Here is a 22,338-nt window from a genome sequence, read left to right as displayed (position 1 = left end):
GCGCGCCCCCGCGACAGGGCGCGCGTTTCTCGGCATAACAATGTAGCTTCCGCTTCCTGCCGGCTGGCGGCGCTAGAGCCACCGCCAGCCGGAATGCTGGTAAACAACCGTAGAAGAAGAGAAGGAGTACAAGAAGAGGAAGAGGAGGACTGAGTTGGAGCAGAGGAAGAACAGCAGCAGAAGAAGAAGAGCAGAGTTATTGATTATCTGATCGATCCGAGAGGTGAGGAGAAAGGTTCTGATCCAGAATGATTCCGCTCAGGTTCCGCTTCTGTTTTAGGGTTTTAGAGCTCCGTTAGCCGTTAGCACCAACTACTTCCGGTTCGGTCCAGACTGAGAACCAGAACTAATGGGCCAACTTCAGGCTTTAGAGCAGAACTCTACCAGCTGGAATCCGGTTCGGTTCTGCTAGAACCGGGTTGTGAGTCGGTTTCACTCTGTCAGCCTGCCGCCGCTTCCGGGGTTATTATGGGATGTTACCGTCATGTAAAGGGTTGGGGGTCAAAGGTCAGCGATTAGAGAGAACTTTGACCTGAAAGGTTCTTTAACCGGATCATGATCCATTTCCTGTCGGTTAAGAGTTCAGCTCAGTTGGGTTTTACGGTTCTGTTTTAAAGGGACAGTACTCCCTAATGACCCAGACTCTGGTCAAGGTTCTGGAACATCCTGCTTTGACCCGAACTGGACCTGGGGACCGAACCCCGTCAGGTGGTTCTGAGTGGAGCTTTAAAGGTTCTTTCTCCGGACCAGAACCCGACCAGAACCGTTCCAGTTGGACGGGTTAGGTTGGGTGAATGGTGCTGAGGATTTCAGAGGAAAACTGGTAAAATAATAATCATCATAATAAACACATTCTTTAGAACTTCCTGTTTCATTAGTTCCCAACATTGACCAAAGGTGATTTTTCTTCCTTTTCATTTGTAAATTGTAGATTTTGTAGCAAAGTTTTGTTAAATTTCCAATAATCTGTCCTATGATTGTTATGGATTTTAATAGTGATGGTCTCAGTTCTGTCTGAGTCCATCACTTTGTCCACAACGTCCAAACAGACAAAAGTCTCTGAGACTCTAGAGATCATTTATCTGTCCATGTGTGGATCGGATGGTTCTGGATCGGATGGTTCTGGATCGGATGGTTCTGGATCAGATGGGTCCTGTAGTTTACCTGTAGTTAATAAAACAAAATAAATAATAAATATTTCTTAATATGTACTGTGTCTGATCAATAACTTCTAGAATAATCCATCTACCACCGTGTCTGATGCTGAACAGCGCCCCCTGCTGACCTGTTACTGACAGACAAACATCTGGTTCTGTTTCCTGGACAAAATAAAATCTGCTCCCTTATTTTGGCAGAAACAAACAGACCCTTCCTCTTTATTTCTAATAATCAATAATAAAAGCAGGAATCAGCTTTTATTATTAAATAAAATAATAAATCTGAAGCTGCAGAGCCAGATCCCACCTCCTTTAGGAAGCAAACCAATGAAAGTGATGAGGTTATAACTGTGTTATTACCACTCTGTACAGCGTCATGGTTCCTTTCCCATTGATGTTGCTGACATAATGGGTCTTTGCGGTTCTCCTCCGGCCTCGGGTTCCTCTCAGATCCTCCAGGTAGTCGTGTTTCTTGGTTCCCTTCCCCGAGGCGAATCACGCGGTTCTGGACTGAACCTGATGATCGCTGGCCGGTCTGTGGACCTCATCCATCGCCAAGGTGACCGCCGCAGCCTCCGGTTTGGTCCATTTTAAATCCCAGAACCTGAAGCTCCGTCCAGCAGTGAGTCCTGATCCTCTTTATGGCAGAACTCCAGAGATTTGTTCAGCCCTTCTATGGGAAGCGGATCATGTTTGACGCTTCATTGGTTTCCCCATTTCTCTCGTTGATGTTTCCAGTTGCAGCCCAGAGGTTCCTGTCTTGTAATTCTCTAAGAGTCGGCTCTTCATCTTCATTGTGTTTGGTTTTTGTTTTTCACCTCGTCTCTTTAGCTCGGCGTGTTCGGGGAAGAGCTGCTTTCCTCTCCGTCTTTAGACGGGCAGCTTTATGTCTTTAATCAGCTCCCAGGTTTCCTTCTGTCTGTGAAGTTTTCCCTCCTGCATCCTGAGCTAGAAGCTACGTTTAGCCTCGCCACGTTAGCTGCTGCAGGTTTATCTGAATCGTTCGTCAAATCTCTGGTGGAGATAAAATGTCTGTTAAATGTAGCTTTGAAGCATTTAAAGCTCGACTGCACCAGCCGCCATCTTGCAGGAAACAGGAAGTCCAAGCAGATTCATATTTGTTGTCAAAGAAAAGATGGGATCCGATCAGTCCAGGTTCTGGTTCTGGTTCTGTACTGGTGAAGCTCTGGATCGGTGTGGCCCAGCTGGTGCTGCTGCAGTGTCTCCCAGTTAAACCAGTTCACCCAGTTTGTGCCGTGTGTCTCCAGATGTACTACTATCGCTATGACAACCCTGAGGTCAGCTGCTGCTACAAGTACCTGATGTTCAGCTACAACATCATCTTCTGGGTGAGTCACCTGACCCGCTGGACCCGCCAGAACCAGAACCTCCTCGCTTCCTGTTGCCATGCAGAAACCAGGAAGTGATGTCAGCAACATGCCGAAGCTTCTCGGCAGCAGGAAGTGACACAGGAAGTTGTCAAAGAGCAACCAGGAAACAGTCTGGTTCTGGTTCGGTTTGTTTATTCAGTCAGTACTCTCAGGTCCGGTTCTGGTTGCAGAACCTGGGTTCTTCCCTCAGTGTGACTCTGGTTCTGGTTCTGTTGCAGCTGGCCGGAGCCGCCTTCATTGCCATCGGGTTCTGGGCGTGGAGCGAGAAGGTGAGGCGACCGGACCTCGGAACCGCGACCCGTCTGCAGTGGGCAGAACTGACCGACCTGTTCTGTCTGCAGGGGGTTCTGTTGGACCTGACCCGGGTGACCCAGCTGCACGGCTTTGACCCGGTCTGGCTGGTTCTGGTGGTGGGCGGAGTCACCTTCATCCTGGGCTTCGCCGGCTGCGTGGGAGCGCTGCGGGAGAACATCTGCCTGCTCAAGTTTGTACGTCTGACCCGGTTCTGGTTCTGACCCCCACAACATTTAGAGCTGTGGAGCGGACCAGGACCAGAACCGGTTCAGAAACAGCAGCTTTAATCGCTGACTTTGGTTCTGATCCGTTTCTGATGGATTTCAAACAAAGCAGAACCTGTTGCCACGGCAACCAGAATCTGCAGTTTGTAAATCACAGCCGAAGCCGGGTCAAAGGTCACCGGGTCGGGCTGCTAAGGGTTAGGATCAGTCTGCAGGTCCAGAACCGGGCCCTGGTTCTGCAACTGCACTGGTTCCGGGTCAGAGCCGGTTCTAGTCCAGATCTCTGGGGCGACGGGGTTCTGACCCGTGTGTTGTTCTGGTTCTGACCCGGTGTGTTCCGGCCCAGTTCTCCGGGGTGATCGGGTTCATCTTCTTCCTGGAGCTGACCGTGGCGGTTCTGGCCGTGGTTTTCCAGAGCCAGGTCCGAGAGTGGATCAACAACTTCTTCCTGCAGAACATCAAGGGTTACCGGGACGACATCGACCTGCAGAACCTCATCGACTCTCTGCAGAAGATGGTACGGCCCCCCGGGTACCGCCGGTACCCCGGCGGCCGGTCCTGTACTGACCCGGTTCTCCCCGAACAGAACCACTGCTGCGGGGCCCAGGAACCCAACGACTGGAACCTGAACGTCTATTTCAGCTGCAACGGGACCCATCAGAGCCGGGAGAAGTGCGGCGTCCCGTTCTCCTGCTGCGTCCCCGACCCCGCCGTGAGTCCGGTTCCGATCCGAACCCACCCGGGCCTGCCACGAGTCCGGTTCCGATCCGAACCCACTTGGTAATCCTGGTTCTGCTCTTTCAGGACTCGGTGCTGAACACCCAGTGTGGCTACGACGTGAGGAACCAGCAGGAGGTGAGTTCAGCTGTTCCTGTTGGATCTGAGAGGTTCTGTTGGATCTGAGAGGTTCTGTTGGTTCTGTTGGCCCAACAGAAGGAATGGAGTGAAAAGATCTTCGTCAGAGGATGCATCGTGGCGCTGGAGGAATGGCTGCCACGCAACCTGTACACCGTGGCCTTCATCTTCATCGTCATCTCTCTGCTGCAGGTACCAGAACCCGACCAGAACCCGACCCAAGTACATGTTAAGCCTGGCCTGGTTCAGATGTTCTGGATCTGCCTTAAGTAATCTGTAGTTTACCTGCACCTCTCTCTCTGACAGATGGTGGGAATCTACCTGGCCCGAACGTTGATCGCCGACATTGAAAAGGTCAAATTCAGCCATTGAGGCCTCGGCCTGCTGGGGGGCGGAGCCTCGGCCAGGTGTTTTGCACCTGGCTGCTGAGTCGCATGTGCCTTCATCTCCTTCTAGTGTGGTCTTCCTCTGATGTGCTCGTTGCTATGGTTACTGAAAATGTCTGACTGAACGTAGTATTACTCTGCTGAAGAGCGCCACCTTGTTTTGTCTGCACCTGATGCCTTCACTTCCTGCTTCACCTGAGAGGCCTTCCAGAACCAATCGCTGGCCTTCATCACGTCTGATCACCTGAACATCATCAGCAGCAAACACATTACCAGTCCGGTTCCGGTTCCGGTTCTGTTCAGGTCACATGACTCGCTGTTTAATGAATGTGAATGCCGACACTGGAAAACACGTTGGTCTGAATAAAGTTGTGTTTGAATATTCTGTGATTGATCAAGGAAACGATTGGTTGATCAGATTATTGACCCTGCCTCATTGGGGAGCTTTTATTTGAAGGGACTGAGTTTTGTGTTTTTTTTTACAAAGTGAATTTTAATCTTTTTATATTCAGAATAATAAAAGTGACTTTTCCTCTTCTTACGTCTTTTGCTTCATTGATCCAATCGGTCCATCCAGGTTTGACCTTTAACCTTTGAAACTTCAGCAGCTGAAATGTCAGTTAATGATCGTGGATCATAAAGCAACCAGCAGGTGGCGATGCTGCGCCTCTTCCTCAGACCTCCTCCTACGCTCGGCTATCCTCGGCTCCTTTCGGCTCCTCTCCAGCCACAGCAGCCAGTCGGAAACGCGCAGCAGCGTCGCGGCTTCCGCGGCTCGTCTTGCTTTTCTCCCCGCCGTCCAGCCCTCCGGTGCGGCTCTCCCCTCCAGCCCGCAGCCCAGCGGCGGATCCTCGGCCTCTGTGACGGCCGGCCACGGCGCGCAGCGCGGCGGAGCCTGAACCCTTTCCGGCTCTCCTCCTCCGCGGCGGAAAACCCCGGACGGAGGCCCGCGGTGTGCGCTCCTCCTCCCGCAGGCCTTCGGCCCGGACTCCCGCCTTTCTGCTGGAAAATGGACGGCTTCACCGGAAGTTTGGGTGAGTACGGGACCCGACGCACCCAGAACCGAACCGAACCTGCTCACCTGCTCGTGCATAGGTAGGAAGGTGAGGGCCGCACGCGCCTCTGGCGGGTTTACACGTGTCACTGCTGTTTGTTTCAGGAAGAGGCTGCACCGCCCCTCTGGCCGCTGCAGGGCCACAAAACCAACACCTCCACCCGCAGGAGGGTGTACAGAGTCCAAACCTGCCAGAACCGGGTTCTGGTGTGGTCCCAGCTGGGTGCAGCTAGTTCAGGTAGCAGAACCCAGCTGAACCTGGAGGAACAGAATCGTTTCTAGTCTCCCAAGTCCAGCACAATACAGGTCCAACCGGGTCGAACGGCCCAGTAGAAACCAAGGGCAGCAGTGGTCCTCAGTTGGTTCTGGAGCCCCAGGTTGGGCCACACATAGTCCTGTACTGGAAGCTGATTGGATGATCCATTAGTGCAGGAGTGTCCAACTTCAGTCCTGCAGGTTTTAACTGAGCCTCAGGTACAAACGGCTTCATCACCTCAGTTCTCCAGAACCTTCACGACCTCATTATTCTGTCCAGGTGAAGCAGAGGCTCATCTACAGGTTTCAGGGCAGCGGGCCTCCAGGACTGGAGTTTAACCCCTGGGTCTTAGTGTTTTGGTTCTGATCCAATCCACTGCTCCGTTCTGCTGGTCCCGTTTCATCTTGTGAACACGGGATCAGTTCACAGGGTCGGTTCCCCTCTAGGGTTCTGTTCTTCTTGGGTTTTGGTTCCTTGATGGGTTTTATTAAAGTAACTGGTTCAGAACTGGTTTCAGATCCGTCCAGGTCCTGTCGGATCAGAACCTGTGACCGGGTTCAGGTTGGATCCTCAGCTCTTCTACAGGCTGTTAATCACCCTCAGATTCAATCCAGGTGTGGCAGAAGGGAAACATGCAGGGGTTAAAGGTCACAGTGTAGGTGTTCCCCCCAGGTGTTCTGATACTTGGAACCATCTAACGGGCCTTCGGTTCTGGTTGTGATGCTGCGGTTCTGAGCGGGTTCTGGTGTCTGTGCAGATGACAGCATGTCGGCGACCAGCGTCTCCGACGTCAACGACCGTCTGTCTGCGCTGGAGCTGCGCGTCCAGCAGCAGGAAGACGAGCTGACGGTGATGAAGGCGGCGCTCGCCGACGTGCTGCGCCGCCTCGCCGCGTCTGAGGATTCTGGGGCCAACAGGAAGCAGCACGGAGCCAAAGGTAAGGCGCTTCCGCCCGTTGCCATGGATACACGCTGCAAGGCGCGGTCACCAGCTAAGCTGCCCCCTGCAGGCGGCGCCGCCATGCGCGAAGCCTCGTCTCTGTCCTGCATCGCCAACGGCGGCACGCCCGGACGCAAGAGAGACTCCGCCTCCGTCACCAGGAAGGAGACGGTGTCTTCGGCCGCCAAGAGGTAAGAACCCACCGGGTCAGCACTGGGCCCAGCAGAACCAGAACCGACCAGAGGGCAGTAGAAACTTTAGAACCAGAGCAGACCCGACCAGAACCAGAGTAGAACCCATCAGAACCGAAGCTTGGCGCTCTCTCATGGTCCCGGTTCTGTTCACAGCGGCTCAGAGAAGAAGAAGGAGGCGAGCGGTCAGCGCTCCCACATGGAGGAGATCCAGGAGCATGAGGAAGCTCCGCCCCTAAAGGAGCCGTCACCCAATCACTCGTCCCCCATCCTGTCCCACCCCCCCCAGAGGTCGGCCCCGCCCCCTGACTTCGCCAAAGGCCACGCCCCTAAAAGGTTCCACTTCCTGATTTGTCGGCTGCATCTGACCTGTCTTCCTGCTGATGCTGCTCTGACCTCACCTACTAACCCGTCTCTGAGGCTTTCTCTGCACCTGATTGGCTGAGGGTATTCTTGATCAGCCAATCAGGTTTAAGAGTGGGAGGAACTTTGAAACTGCCTTAATGCAGGAGCTGCAGCCCTGACTGCTGTTCTGCTTATTTCCTTATTACTGGGTACTTTAACCTGCTAACCAACTACAACCAGCTAACTGTAACCAGCTAACTACCTACAAACTGTAACCTGATAAAGAACTCACCAATTAACTATCCTGCTAGCCAACCTGTGACCTACAAACTGCTAACTGACCTTTAGAACCCAGGTCACTGGCTTCTAACTAGTACAGAGGGGTATTGTCTGCATGGTCTGTTTCCATAGCAACAAACGCTACATAATGTTCTGTCTGATCTCCTCAGGCTACCTTAACCCTTTCAGTCCGCCTTAAGCATCTTCCTCCAGGCTCTTCTCTGATTCTTCTTCACTGCTGAAATGAGCTGAAGGTGTTTGAAATGAAACCTTTCACTCCTCACCTTGATCCTGCCTTGCTTTTAACTCCTCCCCCCTCTGGCTCCTCCCACTCTAACTCCTCCCCCTCCGGGTTCTCACTGCGTCTCCTGGTGCTTTGGGTGTTTGTGAGGCAGGAAGTCTCTCTGTTGTTTCTGAGTCAAAGCTTTGACATTTCAGCGTCAATGAATAAAAAAGTGATGATGAATCTGATGAGAGTTCAGTGATTCCTGCTGCTCACTCTGTGTGTGTGTGTGTGTGTGTGTGTGTGTGTGTGTGTGTGTGTGTCTCCAGAGGTCCCAGCGTAAAGCGGTCTTCAGGAATGGAGCGATCCCAGAGCAGCAACTGGGATTCAGCAGAGAAGAACCGGAACAAGCTGGTGAAGGCAGCATCTACCTCCAAGCTGCTGGCCAAAGTGGTGAAGAACGCAGACAAGTACAACACACACACACACACACACACACACTTGGGGTTTAATAACCCAACTGAGATTACTTGAGAACCTGTGAGTGTCGGGTCCGATTAGGGAGGAGAGTAATGAATGTTTCCTGCTCTTTCAGGCACAAAGACCCGGTGGTCAGCCAAGGTAGGTTGTCCTTCCTCGCCAAACACACCACACCCATCATCATCATCATTATCGTCATCATCACTGTCTACCAGCCAATAGGAATCCAGACGGTCCAGATGTTTTCCGACCTGTAGTCTGTCAGACGCCATGTTGTTGTTGTTGTTGTTGAGTGACCATGTGACCATGTCTCTGTCTCAAACCAGCCAAAATGTCGACCCGAGAGAAAAACAGCCTCGCTGGTAAGTTCAGCTGAAGCCCGCTAGCTGGCTAACAGAAAGTGTAACACTTCCTGTTTCTGAACCAATCACCTCCTTCTGTGTGCTTCCATTGTCTGGCTCACTCATCCATCTGCTGATGTCACTGTTTGGCCCCGCCTCTTCCTTGTTTATAGAATTGATCTGCAAGAAAAATCACCCTGATTGGAGCCTGAACTTTTTCAAAGCTTCACAGCGAATCAGATCAGTTCCTTGTGTTCAAATCAGGCCAATCACAGGCCTTCTGTGCCTGTGATTGGCAGAGAAGGTACCACTGTACCTTGATTGGTACCTCTGCAGGGACGGCTCGTAATATCCGAGTTGTTTTTATTGGCGACTCAGACTAAAACGGCCTAAAGCTCCTTCTGGGTGACTTTACCTCACCTGTCTAAAACCTGCCCCTCACCTGTCTCCAAGGCTTACCTGCTTCTCACCTGCTCTGGGTTTGGGGTTGGTTTTTTCCTCCTGGGATTCTGTCAGCAGAACCTTCGGGCTCCTACTTGAGGTTCTGGTCTGGCCGGTTCTGTTACAGCAATGGCCCATCTGACCCAAACCTCGGTTCTGTTTGTTGTTTCAGAGGGAAACTCTATCAAGATGTTCATGCGAGGTCGACCAATCACCATGTTCATCCCTTCAGACGTGGAGAACTACGACGACGTCCGGGCCGAGCTTCCTCCAGAACGACTCAAGCTGGAATGGGTGTATCCTTCCGACCAGTCGGAAAACCAGTACCACCAATTAGACTAATAGAGCCCCAGATGGAGCCCAGTAGAACCCCAGGCGGTCCAGTAGAACCATGAGTGATCCAGTAGAACCTCAGGTGCGGTTCCGGTGCTCCTTGACCCTCTGCAGGTACGGGTACCGCGGTCGGGACTGCCGGGCCAACGTCTACCTGCTTCCCACTGGAGAGATCGTCTACTTCATCGCGTCCGTGGCGGTTCTGTTCAGCTACGAGGAACGGACCCAGAGGCATTACCTCGGACACACCGACTGCATCAAGTGGTGAGGAACGCTCGGCGTCGCTTCCTGCTCCGCCATTGGCTGCTGCTGTTGGTGATGTCATCGCTCTCTGTCCGCAGTCTGGCCATCCATCCGGACAAGATTCGGATCGCCACCGGACAGATCGCCGGAGTGGACAAAGACGGACGGGTGAGCAGAACCGGTTCCGTTCCCAGAATGGGAAGGTTTTGTTGGGGGAACCAGCAGATTTTCCAGGAAATCATCTGATCATCCAGGAAATGATGGACAGGGAGAATCCGACTGAAACGACCTGGTTGTCAGTCAAATTCTGGGGTTTATTGTGTCTCTGCTTATTTCTAAATGAGCAGCTTCACCTTCAAAAACAAGCCCAGAAAACCGAACCCGACTCATTAAATTTGCAAGTGACTTTAGAAAAAACAAGCCCAAAGTCGCTTATAATAATCGGACCTGATGACAGAAACAAATCATAGTCAAATGGAGGTTGCATCAAAATAAACAATCACGAGTTGCTTAGGCCTGTCGATAAACGATAAATCAATTAATCGTACGATAAATTAAAACTATCAACCTCATTTTAATTATCGGCATTATCGTCTCTTCCGGCCTTTTTCTCTTTCTGTTGATGACACAGAATGAAAAAAGGCTCAACTCCGGTGCTCTCCACTGACCTCTGACCTCATTTCCTTAGTGTAAAGCCCAGCGCAGACGATACGATCTTAGAGCTGTCGGCCAATTGTCGGCCCATTTTCAAAACCTGACAGACCCACATTAGCCGACAGAAATCCTAGCTATAACGGTTCCATCGGGTTCGGTCCGGCCATGTGGTGTCCAACAATGGGCACAAAATAATGGCTACAAGTTCAGTGAACTAATTTTAAAACCAGGCATTAATCAATGCTTTACTACAATCTACCTGCAATGCATGTGGCTAGTGTCAGCGTAAAGTCCTGACTGAATGAAAATCATTAGAACCTATTTACGTCACGTTAACGAAGAACAGCTGAAAAGTTACCGGGTTTATCAACTGCGGTAGTAATTTCGCTCCAACTCCTCCTCTTGTCATTTCTATATTCTTTGCATGTTGAATAAACATTAATGTTGTTTCCACATATCATCTCTGGGTTGCACCGTGTCAGCTGTTTGGGATTCCCCTCCGTAATTTCCCCTCAGAAAGCAGGAGGGGAATGCATGCTTTCTGATTGGCTGCCTGTCACATTCAACAGGTTGAGTTAAGATCCCAGTCGGGGAAAACCCTGATTTGGATCGGAGCAGCAACGACGATCTACCGTAACACACCACACAATCTTAGAAAGACCAACTTTCTAAGATTGTTGTAAGGGGAAAAATAGGAGCAAAAAATCATGTAGTGTGAATTATTGCATCAGGTAGTCGATGTGCCCATCTTCTCTATTTAAATCTAATTATTACTGAAGAGCAACATAATATACAGACTTCATAATCTTTTGGTTGAATGCAGTATTTATTTCCACTTTGGCTTTATGTTGTTTAGTTTTTATCAAGTACATTTTTTGTTAATGGAGACTGAGAATCCATTTTGTTTTTGTTTTTGGTTGTTTTGTTTATTTTGTTTATCAGTTCCAGTGTTAAATATTCTTTTGAAAATAAAGTGTATCTATCTTTGGCAGGAAATCGCATCATTATTACATCATTTCCATTAAATCAGTGTAAAAAGGTCTTCAGACAATATTATCGTTTATCGCAATAATTTTTTGAGACAATTAATCGTTCAGCAAAATTTGCTATCGTGACAGGCCTAGTGTTGCTGAATCAAAACTTCCTGATAGCATAGCTAGCTGATTAATGTTCTGATGGTAAGGTTCTGATTGGTTGGTTCTGACTGAGCTGAGTAATTCTGCAGAACACAGGGAGGAGATAGATTATTATGTATTTATTCATAAATTCTCTCTCATGTTTGGACATATTTAAAGTTTTAATATGTGAAATCTGTGTTGTTGTTGTTTACTCTGCGGCTTTAAGCAAACATCCCGGGTGGAGCAGAAATGACGCTCCGTCTGTGAAAAATCCCCACCAGTTGAACAGCGAGAGCAGAACCAGCGTCTCGCTCCGCAGCTACAAGGCTTGAATTATTTTTCAGGTTATTTGTTCAGCTTTCTGACAGTCATGCTAATCCGGGGAGTGTTGCTAGCTGTGCTGCTCTACCTTGTCTGGATCCGGTTGTCATTTTTTCCTTACGTTGAGCCTCCATGCAGCCAAACTCAGTCAAGTTCTTGTTTTTTTTCCTCCCCTCCAGTTGGTCTTTTGTGGCTCTAGTGTCCCTTATATGAAAGTAGGCTGACAGGAGAGGCGGGAAGACATGCGGCAAATGTCGCCAGGTCCGGGAATTGAACCCGCGACGACCGCGTCGAGGACTCAAGGCCTCCAAACGTGGGTGGCGCCGTCCCCTACGCCACCACGGCACGCCCCCAAGTTCTTGTTTTTTAAATATCATATTAGATTTGTTGTGTTGATGCATTGTGACGTCATTTTCCGCCGCAACACGCCAACGTCCCCGTTCACTCAGAGCGTTGAAGTTTCACACGACGGGATTTGTTGCTGCGCAGCGAGAAGGAAACAGGAAACCAGCTACAGGCTGAGAATGAGATGCAGGTGATCAACAAGAGATGCTGATCGATCACCGATCATAAATTTTTTCACGGAAATCGGACGATTATGATCGGAAGGGTTAGTGTGTGTTGAAACGAACAGAACCGTTTGAACGGGTCGGGTCAAAACTCAACCACCAAAGACGCTGAAGTCTGGTTGGGACCTCGACCTCTGAATGTTGAACCTGGCTGGTTCTGACTGGTTCTGTGCGGTCCGTTTCAGGCGCTGCAGCCTCATGTCCGGGTCTGGGACAGCGTCAGCCTGTCCACCCTGCAGGTCATCGGTTTGGGAACCTTTGAACGCGGCGTCGGGTCTCTGGCGTTCTCCAAAGCGGTGAGTGTCCATCAGGAGGCGGCCATGATGCACATTCTGATTCTGTAGAACCTTCCTAACGGGTCTCTGTGTTTCAGGACTCGGGTCAGCACCTGAGCGTCATCGATGACTGCAACGACCACATGTTGACGGTTTGGGACTGGCAGAAGAAGTCCAAGATCGCAGAGATCAAGGTGAGCTGGTTCTGACTGGGTTCTCCCGGGTCTGCAACCGGTACTGGCTGGGATGTTCTGGTCCCTGGTTCTGACAGGTCTGGACCCGGTTCTAAGTGGTACCCGTTGTTTCCTTACAGACGACCACCGACGTGGTTCTGGCCGTGGAGTTCCACCCGACCGACCCGAACACGATCGTTACCTGTGGGAAGTTCCACATCTTCTTCTGGGCCTGGAACGGGAACTCACTGCTGCGCAAGCAGGGACTCTTCGGGGTGAGCAGAACCCAACAGAACCTTTTGGACCGCCCGCCTTATTACTGGCTAAAGGGATTCTGCACTGAGCTGCAGCTCATGATCCCAGTAGAACCAGTAAAACCAGTAGAACCCTGAGTGACTGAGAATCATCTGGCTGAGAGGAAAACCTTCAGTTTAGAGCCAGAAAAGAACTTTGTTCTAGAAACGAACCAGTGGCACCAAACTGGTTCTGGTTCCGGTGACCAACTGGTTGGTTCAGTAGGACAGAACCTTCAGTAGTCTGGTCACATGATCCAACATTTCCTCTTCTGTGGTCAGAGTCACGACCGGCCCAAGTTCATCCAGTGCCTGACCTTCCGGAGCAACGGCGACATCGTGACTGGAGACTCGTCCGGACAGCTGCTAGTCTGGACCCGGAACTCTGCCGAGGCGCCCACGGGCAAGGCGCCGCAAGGTGAGAGGAGGACGTCATCAGACCTGAGCTTCACCTTGATGAGGTCCAAGTGTCGGCTCAGACACTCACTGCTGTGTGTGTGTGTGTGTGTGTGTGTGCAGCCTTCCAGATGAGGACCGACCTGCGGCCAATCGAAGCTCATGAGAAAGGAGTTTTCTGCATGTGCGACATGCGGAGCGGCTCGCTGCTGACCGGAGGAGGAAAAGACCGCAGGATCGTCCTGTGGGACCAGCAGCTGCAGCTTGACCGCGACATCGAGGTCACACACACACACACACACGCACACACACACGGAGACGGAGCTTAACCCCCCATGTGTTCTCAGGTCCCGGATCAGTACGGGAACATCCGGGCGCTGGCGGAGGGAAAGGGGGACGAGTTCCTGGTCGGGACGTCCAGAAACTTTGTCCTCAGAGGGACCTTCAACGACGGCTTCCAGGTGGAGGTCCAGGTGAGGTCACATGACGACATGACATCACAGAGGGGACCTGTGGTGCGTTCAGGGTCTCTCTCTCTCCGCGGTGTGTTCAGGGTATTTTTCACTCCGCGGTGCGTTCAGGGTCTCTCTCTTTCTGCGGTGCGTTCAGGGTCTTTCTCTCTCCGCGGTCTGTATAGGGTTTTTTTTCTCTGTGGTGCATTCAGGGTCTCTCTCTCTTTCTGCGGTGCGTTCAGGGTCTTTCTCTCTCTGCGGTCTGTATAGGGTTTTTTTTCTCTGTGGTGCATTCAGGGTCTCTCTCTCTCTCTGCGGTGCGTTCAGGGACACACGGACGAGCTGTGGGGTCTGGCCGCCCACCCCAGCAGGGAGCAGTTCCTGACCTGCGCTCAGGACCAGATGGTTTGTCTCTGGAACTCTCTGGATCACAGCCTGCAGTGGAGCCGCACTCTGGAGGTGAGAGGGCGGGACTTGTGACTGGGGCCTGCTGATTGGTTGGAGGGTTGACAGGTGTGTTGCTCCTGCAGGAACACGGACACTGTGCAGAGTTCCATCCCAGTGGAGCTGTAGTTGTCATAGGAACGCACTCCGGAAGGTCAGCGATGTCATCTCTGCGTCTGCTTCTGATTGGTTGCGCCCGCCTCCCTCTCCTTCTGATTGGTCACTCTGCACTCTTACATGTCTCCAGGTGGTTTGTTCTGGACGCCGAGAGCAAAGATCTGGTCGGGATCCACTCGGACGGCAACGAGCAACTGTCGGTTCTGCGTTTCTCAGTCGGTGGGTGGAGTCTGCTGTAACCGTGGCAATGTGAAGGGACGATGGTTCCCATCATGCCTCTCTCCCTCCATCCTGCAGATGGCAGCATGCTGGCCGTGGGGTCTCATGATAACTTCATCTACCTGTACAGCGTGTGGGAGCAGGGCCGCAGGTACAGCCGCTATGGGAAATGCTCGGTGAGTTCCTATTGGTCGGCTCCCTGCCCTCTGATTGGCTAATAGGTCAGAGTGCAGAACCACAGCCACGCTTGGTTCCGTCCAATCAGAACCCAGGTTTTCAAGACCAGAACTAGAAGTAGGACCAGAACCAAGAATAAGACCAAGACCAGAGCCAGTCCACCATCATCAGGTGTGCAAATGTCCTGATTCCCCTGAATGTCTCTCCAGGGTCATTCCAGCTACATCACACACCTGGACTGGTCACCTGATAACAAGTTCATCATGTCCAACTCTGGGGACTACGAGATCCTCTACTGTGAGTGCGCACACTGATGCCGCAATGAAGTACCCCCGTAGTACTCCCGTAGTTCCCCCTTAGTACTCCCGTAGTACTCCCTTAGTTCCCCCGTAGTACTCCGGTAGTACTCCCTTAGTTCCCCCGTAGTACTCCCGTAGTACTGTGTGTATTTCCAGGGGACATCCAGAATGGCTGCCAGCTGATCCGGAACCGCTCTGAGTGCAAAGACATCGACTGGGCCACCTACACCTGCGTGCTGGGATACCACGTGTTTGGTCAGTGCTCTGCTGGGGCCGGGTCGGTTCTGAAGGTTCTGATGGTTCTGATGGAAGCTGCTGTGTTCCAGGCGTCTGGCCCGAAGGTTCTGATGGTACCGACATCAACGCTCTGGTGAGGTCCCACAACAGGAAGGTGATCGCGCTGGCGGACGACTTCTGCAAGGTTCACCTGTTCGCCTACCCCTGCTCCAGATTCAAGGTGGGTCCAGACCCGGAACCGGAACCGGCCGACGCTTTCCGACGGACTAACCACTGTCTCCGCAGGCGCCCAGCCACAAGTACAGCGCCCACAGCAGTCACGTGACCAACGTCAGCTTCCTGCACAGCGACAGCCACCTGATCTCCACGGGCGGGAAGGACACCAGCGTCATGCAGTGGCGGCTCGTCAGGAAGCTGGTCGACGCCCCCAAGCCCGCTGCGCGCCGACCCAACACGGCCGGCGACTCTGCTGGAGACACGGCCGGCGCAAACGCAGCCGGCGAAGCGGCCGCCACGCAGCCTCTGGCCGGACCCGACCCGGCCGCCGCCGAGAACCCGGACCCATCGAACCGGGTCGCCGCAGAAGGAACCCCGCCCCCCTCGGACAGCACGCTGAGCCTGAAGGACAGCCTGGAGACGAGCGACGACACGGCGACGCCAAGCGACGAGGGCCTGCCTCCCCTCACTCCGCCCTCCTAGAGGGGGCGGGGCCTCTTCCAGGTCAGGTGTCTCTGTTGTTGCTCCTGACGCCGTCAGGGTCGCCGACCGCCAAGCACCTGTTCGCGCCCGACCATTTCAGGACCGCTGTCAGGAATTCGACGGGGAAACCAACAGAAACTGTCTGGACGTCTTCAGGCGTCGGCCATCTTCCCAGAAACGCTCCAGAATCTGATCCAGAACCTTCCAGGTCTCCTCCGATCCACCACAGGAAGTCACCTGATCTGCTCACTCAAGGCAGGTGAACGCTAGGGCTGCACCGACTGCACATTTCTGTCCAATCTTTGAAAAAACAATTGTTTTTGTTTGAAACGGCGACAAATATAGAAAGTCGCTGAGTTGGTAACGGGGGCGACTATTGCAAACACCTGGCTGGGCGGGGCTAACTGGGTGGGCGGGGCTAACAGTCTCACTGCAGAGGAAATGAGGACAGTGGTTGATTTTTAGACCTTTACAGAGAAAAATAAGATCAGCTTCACAAATATCGGCCAATCAGTGATCTTTGAAATGTAAGAAATCTGCGCCAGTAAATCAGTTAGTTGTTTTTTCACATTATATTTATTGAATTTTATAACATAAAACAAGTGGCAGTGATATATTTGACGTAGGGTTCACATTAAACAAGTCAGTCCTCAAAGTAAATAAACATAAATAATAAAGAAACAACAAAAAACAACTCAGCAATATCATATATCAGAAAACAGAAATAAAAACCCAAAAGCGTTATTGCAGCAATCTGCACCGGTCTCTTCATTTCCTTTGTAGTGTTTCAGAAACTGGCTCAACGGCGACCAGCTTTCTTCAGGATTCATTTCCTTTCCTCTGACAACATAAGTGAGTCGCTCCAGAGCCACACATGATGTCATGTCCTTCATCATTGTGGTTTGACGATATGTCCATTTTTTTTTTATCTTCTGGCCTGCAGGCGTCTAAAGTCAATGAATTTTAACTGTCTGGAGCTGAAAACGCCGTTCTCTGGATAAATACCTAAAACACACATTTTAGCCTCAGCAGGTACAGTCACTCCAACAATCTTTGACAAAGTTTACATAACTGAGTTCCAGAATTGCTGTAACTTTGGACCCTCCCATACACAGTGAAAAAGAGCAACACTTCCTGCAGCTGTCTGGGATTATTGGCCCAGCGATTCCGTTAGTCTGGAGTTATTTATCTACGTTCTCATCAACCACTGGCATTAAAGGAGTTTCATCCTTGTTTTAATTGACTTCTAAGCACGATGCGCCCTCGGTTAACACAGGATACCTGACACACCTGTGATGACCTCATCCAACATTTCAGCCCTTTTCTGTCCCAAAGAGCCACCTGTTATCCTCCCGTCTGCCACAGGGGGCAGCAGGGAGCTGAAGGGAGGAATTTGTCAAACGACAATAATTTTTCCCAAATAAACAGTCTGATTTTCCTCCAGTGAGACGAGTTGACCTCGAAGTTAAACAGGAAGTCTTTGGTTTTACAGGAAGTTTGAGGATCAGAGGAAACCTGGAAGATTTCAGTTTTGTTTCTAACTTTGCTTAAAAACAACCATCTGCAGCTTTTTAAAATCAATGTAATTTAAATCTGTGAATTAAAACATCACTGAAGGATGCAAACAGCTGCAGGCTTTTATTCTGAAAAGCCACAGATGACATTGAGTTTCAGTCTAAATGAATACAACAGAGAAAAGGAACATTCTGTTAAAAATGATGTCTGTGTTTAAAGCGATTCTGACCCGTCACGTTCTAGATCCATTGGTTTGGGTTTCAGAAGCTTCACACTGTTGCCAACAGGAAACCAACAGGATGAAAGAGGAAGTGCTTGTTTGGCGAGGTGACCTTCAGGTTAAAACTGTGACAGAGAACCAATCAGAGTGAAGCCTCCCGCTTTGCTGGAAATCCCACTTCATCTTGAGAAGAATTGATCAAAGTGAGCCCTCTCTGTTCATAAAGGATCTGTGTTGTTTGTATATGCTGCAGATGGCTGTGTGTATATTTCTGCTCAACACTAGAGGGCAGCACTTCAGTCACATTCAGCTCACATCTCTTATTCAATCAGGCGACAGCAAAGGGGAGGGCCTGTGCTCTGATTGGTTGCTCTCAGTGACTCACTGCTGGGCTTTTGTCTGTTCTGGACCATTTCACTTCAGGCCTTTGTTGAATGTGTCAATGATGTCATTCAGGGGCGGGGCCTTCGCGGAGGGGGGGGATGGGGGGGGGGGGGGGGGGGGGGGGTTGATGTTGCCTTTTTATTACTGACTCATCTTTTCTATGTTTGCCTCTAAAGCACAGGTGTCAAACTCCAGTCCTCAAGGGCCGCTGTCCTGCAGGTTTTAGATGTGCCACAGGTGCAAAGCGCTGGAATGAAATGGCTTAATTACCTCCTCCTTGTGTAGATCAGGTCTCCAGAGCCTTGATGACCTAATTATTCTATTCAGCTGTGGTGCAGCAGAGGCACATCTAAAAGTTGCAGGACTGCGGCCCTTGAGGACTGGAGTTTGAGACCCCTGCTCTAAAGGGCTTCTGTGGAGTTCAGGGACTCACCTGGATGTTCAGGTTGGGGGGGGGGGTCACGTGAAGGGGGCGGGGTTTGCGTTCATTGATCCTCATTGATGATTTTTATGTGACTGTTTTGAGCCAATCGTCTTCTCTCATGCATTCCTGTCAGAGGGCAGACTGTACTGAAGATTTCAACACAAAATGCAAATAAACGTTGCTATGGTGACAGCCAATCAGCTCCGTCCTTGTCTGGTCAGTGACGCTTGATGATGCCAGAAACAGGAAATACCATATATTAAATGTACTCTTTAGATTACTGCTCACCATCGGTTCTGGTTCTGGTTCTGGTCAGGAGCTCTGCGGTTTCCATGTCCAAAATGTCCAGCCGAGTTCTGAAACAATTCTCTTGGGCTGAACGGACCCGGTGTTACAGAAAAATCTGTGACAGGAGGCGATAGTGTGCAAATAAATACTGATCCAGCTGGGATTGTAAGATTCATGGCTCCTTTATTACCGTCGACTTGTTTTAGAGGCTGAACAACCAGCATCGCATCGAATCGCCGTCATTAAAATATGTAAACCGACTGGCCGTTTAGTAAATCGGCAACTGATTGAGAAATGAACACTGGCTACTGCCCCCTGCAGTCACTGATTTTTCTGTAACACGCCACCAACTGGTAATGAGTGTGAAACACATGACAAAAAAAAAAGTCAAAAAATCTGATTTAGCCTGATATCCTCTTCTTCCTGAATCTTTCTGCAATAACAATGTCTAATTTCATATGACTAAGATTGCTAATTATCTTGTTTCTCTGAATCCGGTAATTCCTGCAATGCAGAATAAGATTAGGACCGGACCGGACCGGACCGGAGGAGGTCAGCTCCAGTCGCCGTTTCCTGGCCGTCCGAGTTCAGATCCCATCCTCAGTGCAGCTGAGGCTAATCGTGGCTTTGCAGACGATCCTGCTGATTAATGAGATCATTAAAGTTCTTGAAGGATGAATCAGTTCGTGTGTCTGGAGCAAAAGGAACCGACCCTGGAAATGTCAAACCCAGGTTACATTAGCGGCTTTCTGTGCACATGCTAGTAATATTCACTGGCTTAATAAATGGAATTGGATTTATTGTGGATGTTCAGATTAACCCTCTAGTTTTTATTTTCTCTGCTGGTAAATTCATTGCAGTCGTGTTTGACTGCAGGTCAGGTGGTTCAGTCTGAACGGTTTGTGATTCTGTGAGCTGTGGCAAATAAAGCTCCAGCATAGTTCATGTTTTAAGGTATGATTTCTGCAAAGAACGTTTCCCTTGCACGTTTTAGTGTTGAGTGAAGCTACGCAGTTTGTCTTTGTAGATTTCATAGTAAAGGTGAAGTTGAGTTTTACGTTCAGAGCTGCCTAGCAGATCTGTTTGCTCATTTCTCCATGGCGATTTGTTCCTACCAGACACAACCTTCACTTTAATAGGATCAATGGAATCAATCAACAGTAACTGCAGACTATGTATTGACCATGTTTTGTGTTTACAAAGCAGACGTCTGTACAACCATTCAGCTTTCAATGTACAAATAACATTTGTACATACCCAACACTCTTGATAACAGTATGCATATTACATACTCTATGGCAGGGCTGTCAAACTCCAGTCCTCCAGTCTCTGTCCTGCAGGTTTTAGATGAGCCACAGGTACAAAACCCTGGAGTGAAATGGCTTAATGACCTCCTCCTTGTGTAGATCAGTTCTCCAGAGCCTTAATGACCTCATTATTTCTGCTCAGGTGGTGCAGCAGAGACACATCTGAAGGTTGCAGCACAGTGGCCCTTGAGGACAGGAGCTTGACACCTGTGCTCTCTGGAGCCATGGGGCCTTCTCTTGGTGGACTGTGAAGATGGTGGTTGTAATCCAGGCCAGAGAGTAAAGCTTTTCACACCTGATAGTCCAGTAGACTTGGTTCCATTGGGTACCAAAATTGCAACATTTGTTACATTTTCAGCAGCTGTGGTTCGCTTTCACACTGCACTGAGTCAAACAATCCAAACTAACTGAAACCCTGTTCCCCCCGTCGCCTGTGGGGGCGCTGCACCAAGAACTACTGAAGGAATCGACACAATACCTCTGAAGAAGACCAGCGCAACTTCCTTCTTCACAAAAAGTCAACAAAAACGGAGCGGTGTCGGATATTAGCGGTTGTAGGATTTTCCATTCACATACATTACTAGTTTGGACATCTTTTAAAGCTAGCGACAGTCCTGCAGGCGCCATTACTACGCGGTGAGTCTGTCCACAAAACTTCCAATGCGGGATGAGCAGGAATCTGTCACAAAATGATTGCAGTGTTACCCCCACAAAGTGTGGTCACATTTGTTTTGGTTTAATTGTGATTAGTTTAGGATATTACCCTGTTTAGAAATCTTTGGAGCAATGTCATGCAGTAGCACAAACGCGCCGCTAGATGGCAGAAGTGGGACATTATGGAACTGACAGCGCAACATTTCTGTGTCGAAAAAGCTCCCCTCCGTTCCGATGGAGGAATGGAGGAGCTACCAGGAGCTACTAGCGCAACAACATCGTCTCCCGTTGCTCACTAATTTCCTCTGTTAAAACAGGTTAATTCAGTGCTAAGCAGAAAGCCGATATGTAATGAACATGACTACTAACATTACTGAGACATGTTTGGGACATTTTATCCCGGGATAAATATGATAAAATGTCGGCATGATACACGCGAGTGTATCATCAGAGTTCACCGTCTGTACTGGACGGTTAAACATTCACAGTGTTTTCTGAGTTTTTCTTATGAGCTCTCGTGCCAAAATATTGTTCTGCTAAGTGTGTCATAACATTTGTCCCCTGTGTATCCACCTTATTCCTGGGAGGGTTACTATGGAAACGATTATGGGCTTACTTCCGGCGCCCAATACTGCTACCGGAAGTAGCAGTATTTTTGTTTTGTAGGGTTTTTTGCTAATCTATAGTCATGATAGAAGTTACATCTCTCTTTTCGGTTATTGTACAATATTTAGTGAAACTTGTTCACGGACACACTGTCTGCTATCAGAGCTGCTGAGTACTGAGGATGGTAATCATGAGTTTAATCACGGGGAGCGACAGGAACACGATTGTTAGGTTTTGTAACGGAATGACCTGAATTAGCAGCGCTGCTAGCAGCTCGTTTCTCTGAAGAACTGACAGTAATAAAGAGAAAAGCAGAGAAGCTGGTCAAAGATCTGAGCTTCAGTCTTGCGCCCCACAGTGTAAAACACCAGAACTACATAATATTAGCTTGGTGTGATGTGAATTAGATTTTTCATTTGAATTTAAAAAATATTAAAGTTCATAAAGTGGCTGCAGCAAGTGTGTTTTATCATTATGTTTGGGCCAGCAGTATATTTTTATAAGACAAATAAAATATCCGGGTTCATTTAGTCCATCAGAACCAGAACCTCGAGGTTCTCCGTTGCTGAGTGTCTGCAAATCAGCGGAGAAATGACCGCAGCTGCTGCGCTTTAGACCGTAATACGGAGAATCTCCCCACTGGACCAGAACCGAACCGTACCGCACATTAACCTGTTATAGAGAGCAAATTGCCACTGGAATGTGTGGTAAGATGCCCTTGTGGAGCTCGGTAACTGCTGTGCTGTTCTCTAATAATCAAAGTTTAATTTGGTGCTGCAGCAGCAGGTGTGTTTTGAATGGACTCCCAAAACAAAAAGGCAGCGTTTCTGTGATAAGAGTTAGTTTTCATCGCCTACCGACAGATGAAGAACAAAAAGAATTTGGCTAAAAATTCTGAACTTAAAGAGAGAAAAGATGCTTTATGTGTGGAAGTCTCGCCCATAAATCACGCAAAGCCACAAGCTGATAAACAGTAAAACAACTTTAAACCATTTCCATTCTGCTTTTCATGCCACGGCAACCAACACGTCTCCGTTAACCCACAGAGCAGAGAGTAATTACCCA

At 49.9% G+C, this 22,338-nt stretch overlaps 2 protein-coding genes across 7 annotated transcripts; both read left to right on the top strand.

Moving 5' to 3' along the window:
- Positions 1-83: 83 nt before the first annotated feature.
- On the top strand, positions 84-4,710 carry LOC116712935 (tetraspanin-14-like). 4 transcript variants are annotated; one of them, XM_032552840.1, is made up of 9 exons: positions 84-223; positions 2,426-2,506; positions 2,767-2,817; positions 2,890-3,036; positions 3,413-3,583; positions 3,653-3,778; positions 3,871-3,921; positions 4,000-4,113; positions 4,228-4,710. In XM_032552840.1, exons 2-9 carry the CDS (start codon positions 2,426-2,428, stop codon positions 4,291-4,293), a joined length of 807 nt encoding a protein of 268 aa, XP_032408731.1. In that variant the 5' UTR covers positions 84-223; the 3' UTR covers positions 4,294-4,710. The 4 variants fall into 4 exon arrangements, with proteins under 4 accessions (XP_032408731.1, XP_032408733.1, XP_032408732.1 ...); XM_032552842.1 differs by lacking the exon at positions 84-223 and adding an exon at positions 1,591-1,779; XM_032552841.1 differs by lacking the exon at positions 84-223 and adding an exon at positions 1,786-2,174 and having other exon boundaries at positions 2,234-2,506.
- Positions 4,711-4,986: 276 nt separating this feature from the next.
- LOC116712891 (echinoderm microtubule-associated protein-like 4) lies at positions 4,987-17,230 on the top strand. 3 transcript variants are annotated; one of them, XM_032552755.1, is made up of 24 exons: positions 4,988-5,341; positions 6,375-6,554; positions 6,627-6,747; positions 6,904-7,083; positions 7,924-8,064; positions 8,190-8,215; positions 8,401-8,436; positions 9,029-9,152; positions 9,304-9,453; positions 9,531-9,600; positions 12,280-12,390; positions 12,468-12,563; positions 12,683-12,817; positions 13,118-13,253; positions 13,355-13,512; positions 13,579-13,704; positions 14,011-14,142; positions 14,214-14,281; positions 14,375-14,463; positions 14,542-14,639; positions 14,850-14,937; positions 15,096-15,194; positions 15,266-15,396; positions 15,462-17,230. In XM_032552755.1, the coding sequence occupies exons 1-24, from the start codon at positions 5,317-5,319 to the stop codon at positions 15,873-15,875; spliced, it is 2,934 nt and encodes a 977-aa protein (XP_032408646.1). In that variant the 5' UTR covers positions 4,988-5,316; the 3' UTR covers positions 15,876-17,230. The 3 variants fall into 3 exon arrangements, with proteins under 3 accessions (XP_032408647.1, XP_032408646.1, XP_032408648.1); XM_032552756.1 differs by lacking the exon at positions 8,401-8,436 and having other exon boundaries at positions 4,987-5,341; XM_032552757.1 differs by lacking the exon at positions 6,904-7,083 and having other exon boundaries at positions 4,990-5,341.
- Positions 17,231-22,338: the final 5,108 nt, after the last annotated feature.

This window comes from Xiphophorus hellerii, chromosome 22 (assembly GCF_003331165.1).
Source record: "Xiphophorus hellerii strain 12219 chromosome 22, Xiphophorus_hellerii-4.1, whole genome shotgun sequence".
NCBI lineage: Eukaryota > Metazoa > Chordata > Actinopteri > Cyprinodontiformes > Poeciliidae > Xiphophorus > Xiphophorus hellerii.
The sequence above is the reverse complement of the archived record's forward strand: the minus strand, read 5'-3'. Positions and strand labels throughout refer to the sequence as shown.

What these genes read in the sequence shown, in the direction of transcription:
- LOC116712935 (XM_032552839.1), top strand. Translation starts at nt 2,186, where the DNA reads ATGTCTGTTAAATGTAGCTTTGAAGCATTTAAAGCTCGACTGCACCAG. An exon ending in ACATCTGCCTGCTCAAGTTT is followed by an intron (nt 3,037 to 3,412) that starts GTACGTCTGACC and finishes GTTCCGGCCCAG; the next exon opens with TTCTCCGGGGTGATCGGGTT. An exon ending in TCGACTCTCTGCAGAAGATG is followed by an intron (nt 3,584 to 3,652) that starts GTACGGCCCCCC and finishes CTCCCCGAACAG; the next exon opens with AACCACTGCTGCGGGGCCCA.
- LOC116712891 (XM_032552755.1), top strand. Translation starts at nt 5,317, where the DNA reads ATGGACGGCTTCACCGGAAGTTTGG. An exon ending in GAAGCAGCACGGAGCCAAAG is followed by an intron (nt 6,555 to 6,626) that starts GTAAGGCGCTTC and finishes TGCCCCCTGCAG; the next exon opens with GCGGCGCCGCCATGCGCGAA. An exon ending in GCTGGGATACCACGTGTTTG is followed by an intron (nt 15,195 to 15,265) that starts GTCAGTGCTCTG and finishes GCTGTGTTCCAG; the next exon opens with GCGTCTGGCCCGAAGGTTCT.